We start from the raw sequence: 10078 nt of genomic DNA, 5'->3' as shown, positions 1-10078 counted from the left end.
AAATGTTATTGCTGTAACATGTGCTAGCATAATGGTGTTACGTTACTTCTTTCTTTTAAAAAAGAAAGAAGTAAACGTAGATTACATTTGAGTGTTTACATTTTGATGACATGTGACAGGTTCGTTGTTTCTCCTCTCCGCTCTCGCTTAGTGTATTGTCTATGGCTTATGTAACTTTTAAACTTGAAAGAGGTTGAACGGGAGATCTACGCCGCCGCCACCGCTTTAAAAGAGTACGAGTATCAAAACTGATTAGCTGACTAACAGACAACGTACAATTCAAATTAAACACTATACTATCATTCATCATCCCAGCTTATATACGTCCACTGCTGGGCACAGGCCTCCTCTCAGATCAAGAGGGCTTGGGCCATAGTTTTCCCACGCGGGCCAGTGCGGATTGGGACACTTCGCACGCACCATTGAATCGCGTCGCAGGTTTGTGCAGGTTTCCTCACGATGTTTTCCTTCCACGCAAAGCTCGTTGGTAAAATTTCAACTGTAAATTCCGCACATGAATTTCGAAAAACTCAAGGTGCGAGCCGGGTTCGAACCCACGACCCTCTGCTTTGAGAGGCGATAGGTCAAAACCACTAGGCCACCACGGCTACTAGGCCACCACGGCAATACTATACTATAGTTCTTAATTATTAGTAGTTTAAGAGTAAATAGCAGCCTAAGGTATAAAATATACCTATACTTGGAAGATTCCGTATAAAATACGCAATCCTTAGAAAAATATAACTTAATTTTTTCGTAATGGCTACGGAACGGAACCCTATCTTGGGCGTGTCCGACACGCTCTTTGCCGGTATTTTAAATTACAATAAAACATTGCATAATTTTGCTTAGCCCATTTTCCTGTACTTCCACGGAGAGGCCGTGGGAATATTCCATGATATTTCATAAGATATTCAGGGTTTATTTGTATGTACTACGATAACTGATAAAGTAAGCGACAACCGATAACCGTAGAGGGTTCCGATATCATCGGACACGTGTGTACTAAACGTAACTAATCGATGGCCAATTTTTTGTCCAAATTCGTTTCCCCATGAGAATGTATTGAACATGCAAATACAGTATTATTAGCAGGGGACCTCATTTAAATTTTATGAAAAAGAAACTGTATCGCTTTTATTAATCTATGCAACAATAGGAGCGAATTACAATGGAGATGCATGGTGACCATCATTATATCAATAGCTCAAAATACAGGAATTCGACTTTTTTATCCGACTGCCCGAATATTAAGGTTATGTTTTTCGAGCGTGTACGTATGTATGTGGGAATGTATGTATGTAGTCATATGAATCTTCATGATCCCAGCCTATATACGTCCCACTGCTTGGCACAGGCCTCCTCTCAGAACGAGTGGGCTGGGGCCGTAGTTCACACGCGGGCCAGTGCGGATTGAGACCTTCACACACACCATTGAGTCGCTTCGCAGGTTTCCTCACGATGTTTTCTTTCACCGTAAAGCTTATGGTAAATTTCAAATGAATTTTCATTCATCCATTCATCTCAGCCTATATACGTCCCACTGCTGGGCATAGGCCTTCTTTCGAATGAGAGGATTGGGCCGCAGTTCCCACGCGGGCCAGTGCGGATTGGGACCTTCACACACACCACTGAGTTGCTTCGTAGGTTGTGCAGGTTTTCTCATGATGTTTTCTTTCACCGTAAAGTTTGTGGTAAATTTCAAATGAATCTTACCTATGTTTAAATTTTATAAAACATGTACACAGTTTATTAATTGACGACACGACACTAACGCCATCTAGCGATATTTCACCTGCAATAAAACCCTCATTATTCCAATGAATGAAATTCTGCGAAATCGGTAGCAAAATCGCATTAGAACTAGACTATTGATTTATACATTCATTCATTCATTTATTTATTTCCATTAAATGTGGTTAACAGAAGGTCTTATAAATGTGTATTATGATTTCAAGGACACATTTAGCTAAATCACAGCATGCATCATGTAGGTATATTATTATAATCTTACTCAATATAAAAATGACTGAATATAATGCCTGAGAGTTGAGATCTTCAGTCTTCATAACGAGTACAATGTAAGATGAATATAATTTTAAACTCCACATAATAAAAATAGTTTTTAAGGATTGAAGGAAAAATGGTAAATAAGCAATAAGAGGTGTTATAACTTCAGAGCGATCTTTTCTAAGCATCTTTACTACCTACTTCAGAAAAGTCCTACCAAACTAGTATATTGTGGTCGCCATACATTTTTAATGTCACGCGCACGCGTCGTTTTTATGCAAAAACGCAAATTTCGTTCGAAATTTGAAACGCCCCATTGTTGCAGTTGCACATAAAAAATAATCGCCATTCTCCAGTTTTTCGGAAAAATGCATTTGGATCATGCGCGTAGAATTAATAGGGAATTTTATGCAAGGGAGCGACCAGATTGGAAGCTTTTGATCGATTTTTAACTGTAACATGTTTGTCACAAGATAATGAAATCAGACGGCGCTTTGAAACCATGAATTAAACAAATAACATTGCAGTATGTGAACACACGCAGTCTTCTACTTTCCTTGGATAAAATTGGCATATTAATACTTAATTAAAAGCTTTTTCATTAGGAGATACAGTGTAGCAAAGATCTTAATGAACATGGTAAGAAACGGAACTAACGCACAAGAAAAAAAACGCAAGAAGCATGCTCCGCCTTAGTCCACATGTTCCCTGATGGCGTGATTTCGGTCAAACGCAGTTTCTGTAAGTATACAATAAATATATTTATTTGGTTATCATATCACAGGTGAAGCTTATAAAACAAATTTCGTTAGAATCTGTTAGTTTTTCCCCATCCTTAGAAACTTTCGCGTTTATAATAATATTGGTTGGTTTTAGAAAAATATGGCTCTGTCCATTGGAGGACAATTTTGCCAGTGTCTAGTAGTTTTGCCGTTGTACGGTAAAAAAAAAACTATAAAAACGAAATATGAGAGAGTAATGGTGGATGACAGCGCCTATAATAATATAAGTAGGATTCTAAAGACAGAGTCGAGTCGGCAGAAACGTGGCTTGAAGTAATTCATTAAAAAAACATCATCTTGTCTACTTTTCCACTTTAATTTCCTTTGACCTGTCATGCCTTGTCATGTTTGTGTCAATCATTTTTCTAAAATCTTTTCACCTCTAAAATTCAAATATTGTGTCCTAAACAATAATTTACTCACAGAATGTTGGCATCTCCAATCCCACTTCAGACATATGATCCACTGCCAGATGTGAAGGCAGCTGTGCCTGGAACCGACACTCAGGCACTGCTTGAGCCAGTAAAAGACTCTGTAAGTTTATTTTCCCATAAAAAGTGTAGGTGTGCAAGAATAGAATTCGGTCTCTCCTAAGCTGTCCGGATAGTAAAGGATATATCCGGAATAACCTAACCATACAAAAAGTTGGAATACCCCGACTTTGTCACTTCAAAGTTCAATATCTCAAAAACGGCTAAACCGATTTGGATGAAACATGTCTAAGAACCATTTCTAGAAAACCTGCTTTCAAATAAAAAATACCGCATTCAAATCGGTCCACCCGTTTAAGAGCTACGGTGCAGACAGACAGACAGATACACAGACACACATAGCGGTCAAACTTATAACACCCCTCTTTTTGCGTGGGGTGTTAAAAAAGGATAACTTATGTTTACAGTAAATAGGCTGTTTGAACCAGTGAGAGACCTTTGGCCTCAGCTGTACTTTTTATCAGGTGATAGGGATCAATCATGAGCCAGTTAAATCGTATGTAAAACAATATATATTATATTTTACTAGCTGTTGTCCTTGTTGTGTATATATGTCCTATAGGCTCAAACTATCAGTAAACCGAATTTCATCTAAATCAATTCAGCGGTTTGTACGTGATGAGGTAACAAACAAACAAACAAACGGACTTAACACGTTCCCTGTCCGGGTGCCCCCGAGGTGGGCCATGGAGCTTTTATTCAGGAGTCCGTGCTTGCACTATGGGTTCAAAACTTCGAATGACCCACGACGTTAGATACCTATCACAACTCCGCGTGTCTCCACATTAGGATCACATTTGAATTTGTCATTATTTAGTTTAAAAATACAATTAATTCTTCTTAAACTTTATTTTACTAAAATATAAACTAATATAGTTTTACGATCTTTCGACAAATCGTGAGGTATATTTAGCACCACACTAAGAAAAACGATAACAGATCATTTTGGTACAAATGTCTAAATATACAATGGTTTGAAATGCCTCATTATCAAAATGTACAACGGTCAAAAAGTATGTAAATGTAAACATGAATAAAAGACAAATCGATTGGATGCCACAAAAACCTAAGAGCCTAAATACATGATAGAAAAAACGAATAGAAGATAAATGGTCAATATCTCAAAATAATCAATGGGTTCGAAAATTCCCTTGTCAAATTATACAAAAGTCAAAAGTATATTAATGTCAACATGTTTGTAGGGACGAACGACAAAACATTTACTTAGTCAGTAGCGTTTTGTACATTTTGGCCCCAGAGTATTCTGTTCTGAAAACTTCCAGACACAAAGACATCTGGACCATAGTGAAAGCTGCCTTGGAAACATTTTGAGTAAAAGTGTATGTTGGTCATACCATGTTTTGTCCCTAAAATATTCAGACAAATTGACCTGGTGGCACAAACATTTTGTACTTTTTGACATTGTTACACCCAAAATTACCTGTTATCAGAAAAACAATACTCACATCAAGCACGCGGTACGGAATACCGAGGACCTGGGTTCGATTCCCAGTGATGGTCTTATTTTTCTGGTTTTTCTGTGCATCTATATTTCAGTTTGTATTTTCAATTTAGGTTTTACGGGATGACCGTAAAAGAAAAAAATTGGAATTGAAATAAAAAATACAAAAAGATTCCAAAAAACCAATCTTAATTTGATTGCTTAGTAACGATATCTCTTGGCCGGGTGAGCGGTTAGTTCCAATGGAGTGCCGAAAAAGTTTCTCGATGAGGGCTACGGCATAGATGTCGCTAGCGTCACTGCTTAAGTGGCTAAATAAGAAACAAACAAGCTGAGATATGAGGTGCATAGGGGAAATTCGTGTCGGTACCGTTGACCATCAGTGGTGTAGCGGTATAGCACGCGGTACGGAATACCGAGGACCTGGGTTCGATTCCCAGTGATGGTCTTATTTTTCTGGTTTTTCTGTGCATCTATATTTCAGTTTGTATTTTCAATACTCACATCGACAAGTCCGTGCCTCCAATCTGCGGCCACACAAATTTACGTTGATAAGTCCGTGTCCCCAAAGTGGAAGCACACTTGGACGTGTGACGTTGTCATATCATTTTGTGGGAACAGGGAACGTGTTAACAAACTTTCGCATTTATAATATTAAGTGAGATTTCGTACTTTTTTTACAAAGACAACTCAGATAACTACATTGAACTCACAGCAAGAGACAGAATCACCAATACTCCAGGAGTTGGAGACAGTGGACCAGCTTCTCATCACCAAGCGGCTGCATGTCAAAAGCGTATTGCTCCTCCGTGGCAAGAGGAGCCGGTATGTCATCAAGTCTGATGAACAGAACCTAATCTACACAGTGGATGAAGAGACCAGGTGAGGAGTGACAAAGGGTAGCGAGTGGAAATTCCATCACACCATATTTTATCCACCAGATTTTTTAGGGATTCAAGTGTTAACGCCCAAGATGAAAATAATTTTGCTCCCCAGTGGCTCATACAACTTTTCACACCGAGCATTAAGAAACTTGAAAAAAAAGTTCTAAATATTATTAAAGAACAACCAGCATAGAAAATGGCGTGGCTTTACCATTATCAACTTCAAAAAATGGCATTTGCAATAAAACACTTAGAAAAGCCTTGAACAGAAAAGTTGCACTTTGCTCCCTCTCGTCAGGGAGGAAAAGTTACTTTTCTGAAGGAGAGGTGTGAAATAGTTATTTGTGTCACGAGGGAGCAAAATAGTGTATATACGGCGAGAGCGTACATTGAATCCAAAATGAAGCAAAGGATTCTACAATAGAATCCTGAGCATAGCGAGGGATTCTAAAGTAGAATCGTGAGCGTAATGAGGGATTCAAGTGTTAACGCCCAAGATTAAAATAATTTTGCTCCCGAGTGGCTCATACAACTTATCACACTGAGCATTAAGGAACTTGAAAAAAAAGTTCTAAATATTATTAAAGAACAACCAGCATAGAAAATGGCGTGGCTTTACAATTATCAACTTCAAAAAATGGCATTTGCAGTAAAACACTTAGAAAAGCCTTGAACAGAAAAGCTGCACTTTGCTCCCTTTCGTAAGGGGGGAAAAGTTACTTTTCTGAAGGAGAGGTGTGATAAAAATATATCATTCTATTTATTCCGACAGTTAGATTATGGAAAAATATGGGACACGTATTTATTGGTTTATCAAATTATTAAAAATCGACAAAGGTATAGATCATCAAACTTCCGGAGTGGGGGCTTGTGACGTCGCTATTAGGTAAAATTCGTACCATAGGTATAGTGACTTCACTCGAAACTTCTAAGCACTGTATCCTCGTCATTTTTTGTTTGTCAAACAAAAGAAAAAATACGTGTACAATATTCTTTAATTATCTAACTGACTGACTAAACAGTTTTTTTTTTAGTCGTCTAGCCTATTGAATCGAAATGGCATAGGTACCCCAAAAAATACAATGTTTTAAAAACAAGTGAGCCTGCAGTAACTGTTCATTTATTCGTCATTACTGAATTGAGACCATTTCGCGACAATTTATTCCCGTGCCCGTTTTCATCGGCATTTCTTGTAACATTTATCATGAAAGCTTTTTCTCTCTTTCTAACTAGCCTGATATAGTGTCCCACTGTTGCACGCGCTGGATTGAGATCCATCATGATTCATTGAGATGAACCATAAACCCAATGAAAATTTACAGCATTATATATACCAATGCGCTATAAATTTAAACACATGAAAAAATCACATAATATAGGATGATCAATCTAAATAGGTCAGTAGGAAAAAGTCAAAAACTAAGAGAGATAGCGAAATTTGTTCTTAGGCATTCAAACTTTTTGATATAACTCTCATTCATAACCGGGAATGGAACCTGCTCAAAATCTCTGTAAACTATGTTATAAATTTCAGTAGTCGGATTGACGTCAAATTTGGCATACCTATGTAAATCTGATGACAATACAATAATCTGGTAGTGACATCCAGGTGGTCCGGCCAGGATCGTCTCCGACTATGACTTACTCTTTCAGCTGGTGGATAGGCTACCTCTGCTACGGCCTCCGTCCTCTCCGGCTGAGGGTCCTCAACGAGCAAGGAGTAGAGGTCATGAGGATTATCAGGCCGTATGCCTGCACCACGCGTGTGTTGCCATGCCAACTGCAAACTATGAAGGTGATACTTAGGTGCTGTTTCACCATCCATTGATTAGCGTTAACCGACGGTTAAATGTGATGCCGTCCCCGTCTATTCGAACAAAACAAATAGAGGCGGCATCACACCTAACCGCCAGTTAACACTAATCAATGGATGGTGAAACAGCCCCTTAAAGTTATGTAAAACAGAACAATGCTTGCATAAATATCTGTTGCGACTATTTCTAGGGCCCATATGACGTGTCAGATATTTCTGCATGCTCCGCTGTGGCAGATATTAATGCACATGGCTATTAAAGTAGTTCTAAACGTGGCCCAGGTCTACTCACCACCTGGATCGCTGCTCGGGACCATTGAACAGCAGTGGAGTCCTGTTAAACCAGTCTACGTTATCAAGAACACGGAGGGCGCAGACTTGTTCTGGCTACGAGGTTGGTACTTAGACCTGTAATTTTCACCCTCTAAAGTGCTGCAATCAACTATCACTATCACTGCAACAGAGCAACGAATTCGCGATAACATTTGTCATCTCTTTTTATCCAACGGCATCAGTGCTCCATGACATAGCGTACTTCCCTATTGCTATGTATCCCAACTCTTCTTTGCAAGGTCTGTGTCAAAGAATGTGTAATTCGGTTTATTCGGGAGAAAAAAATTCTACGAATGTTTTATAAAATAAACCTAACTTAACTCAATGCATATACGATCCTGTAAAGTTTGCTTCTGGAGTAAATCGAATTATATTCAATTTAAATGTTATAATTATGTATAATAAACATATCAAACGTTGTTTATCTTTCAAGCAGCATCCATCATTAACACGCTGTGATTCTATTCTAACCATACTCGATAACTGATCTAATGCCGGGTTCACATTATTCCAGTTAAACCGTTCCAGTAGCATGACACTGCGGTGCTGGATCGATCTGGTGTAACTCGTTTGGAATGTGACCCCGCAATGTATCGCTACTGGTTCGATTTTACTGGAATAATGTGAACCACTGATCCGCACTGGGCCCGCGTGGGAACTATGGCCCAAGCCCTCTTGTTCTGAGAGGAGGCCTGTGCCCAGCAGTGGGACGTATATAGGCTGGGATGATGATGATGATGAATGTGAACCAGGCATAATCGATTGATAGTAATATGTCACAAATATGACACTTATTATCTACTTTTGACAGCTGATATATTCCTACCATCTGGCTCAACGCCGATGGTGTTAGTAGCATCACAGACAATTTCAACTGGCAACGCAACGGAAAAATACTTGCATGGAGTGGTAAAGCACTGTATCCAAACTTTAGTAGCCCTTTCTTACAGGTCCCCTGATGACGGTCAGCCTGTTCAAAGACGTAGAGTTCGAGATGTGCCGCCCAGACGGTACATACGTTGGATCCACGCGCAAACGCTGGCAGGGTCTCACGCATGCGCTGTTGTTCGCTACCATCAGAGACAGGTGGGGGCGTTCTCTCATCCTATTTAATGCTGGCTGAGTCTCGGTCACGTATGCCGCAGAACTGCGGAACCGATCGTTCTTGGGGCGGATAGGTTCTTGTTTAATGAAAACTGCGTGTCGGTAAACTAGTTGGGGACGATGATATTTGTAAGGTAGCGGCCAGAGATTTGAAAAGGAAGGCTGAGGACCAAGCTCAGTGGCGTATCACAGAAAAGACTTATGTTCAGCAGTGATCTAACACAAACTGATGATGATGATTCTCGAAATTTCTTCAGACTTTTCAAAGTAGGTGGTGTAATTTAATTATAATTATATTTCAATTGTTTTTACCGATTTAACTTTTTAAACTGTTAATTAGTTACAACGGGGGTTAGGTACTCTAGGATAAATATTAGGCACCCTGGAAAATCAGAAAAACAAGCAATTTAAACATCCAGATGGGAATCGAGTTAGCTCTACGGCAATGCCTCCTCTATACACAAGCACCTTAAGGCTCACGCGCTTAAGGTTTCCGACGTAACATCCCTCATCTAGTTACCCTAAAATTGGATCCTCTAAACTTTGTGCCGTTGTCACAGATTTGGCGTGGCCTTCGAGCGGGACCTGACGCCGCGCGAGAAAGCCCTGCTTCTAGCGATGACCCTGCTCGTAGATTACATGTACTACGATACATAAATGCATTGAAACCCGTATTTTGTTTCACTTTTCACGATTATTCCACTTCCTAATCACTCCTAAAGGCTTAACGCGGGTCTAAAAATTGCTTCCAGAATTTTTCAGCAGGTGATAAACTCCATTTGACTGCATTAAACGCCACTGTAAATATTTGTCGTGACTTTTTGATCGTGATTAGCAAATGTGTCCACACGTTGATCGATGTTCAAAGTTTACAGAGTCAAAGGCGTGACTATACTTGTGATTTTGAGTCCAAAATTCCGATAAAAAATCTTTACGACATGGTCAGTCAATTTAACACATTTGAAGACGACATATATAGGTTGTTTGCCAAGAGTTGATAAAAATTAGAGTTCGTAACTCATTACATTATGCGGATCTCTAATTATAACAGTAATAAAACCAGGATCAAAATAATAATTTCAGACAATTATCAAATGTATATAAGGCAGAGAAAATAGTTTTATACCTATAGATTACAGGAAAACCTGAGAAATATATGGTGTTTTATGGTATATAACGTCTGTTTATAGATGCGCATA

At 39.1% G+C, this 10078-nt stretch overlaps 1 protein-coding gene across 4 annotated transcripts in view; it reads left to right on the top strand.

Moving 5' to 3' along the window:
• The window catches only part of LOC141438773 (phospholipid scramblase 2-like), a 48839-nt gene extending 39288 nt beyond the window's left edge, over window positions 1-9551 (top strand). Inside the window, exons 1-6 of one of the 4 annotated variants that reach the window (XM_074102734.1) lie at window positions 3200-3326; window positions 5461-5627; window positions 7283-7424; window positions 7725-7836; window positions 8726-8861; window positions 9440-9551. In XM_074102734.1, the coding sequence (XP_073958835.1) occupies window positions 3219-3326; window positions 5461-5627; window positions 7283-7424; window positions 7725-7836; window positions 8726-8861; window positions 9440-9536 (762 nt within the window). In that variant the 5' untranslated portion in view covers window positions 3200-3218 and the 3' untranslated portion in view covers window positions 9537-9551. Of the gene's footprint in view, window positions 1-3199; window positions 3327-5430; window positions 5628-7282; window positions 7425-7724; window positions 7837-8725; window positions 8862-9439 lie in introns of those variants that run through there. The other 3 variants (XM_074102731.1, XM_074102733.1, XM_074102732.1) reach the window with 3 other exon arrangements.
• The last annotated feature ends 527 nt before the right edge of the window (window positions 9552-10078 follow it).

The sequence above is a fragment of the Choristoneura fumiferana genome, chromosome 19 (assembly GCF_025370935.1).
Source record: "Choristoneura fumiferana chromosome 19, NRCan_CFum_1, whole genome shotgun sequence".
Taxonomy (NCBI): Eukaryota; Metazoa; Arthropoda; class Insecta; order Lepidoptera; family Tortricidae; genus Choristoneura; species Choristoneura fumiferana.
Note: the sequence above shows the minus strand (reverse complement) of the source record. Positions and strands in the feature narration are given on the sequence as shown.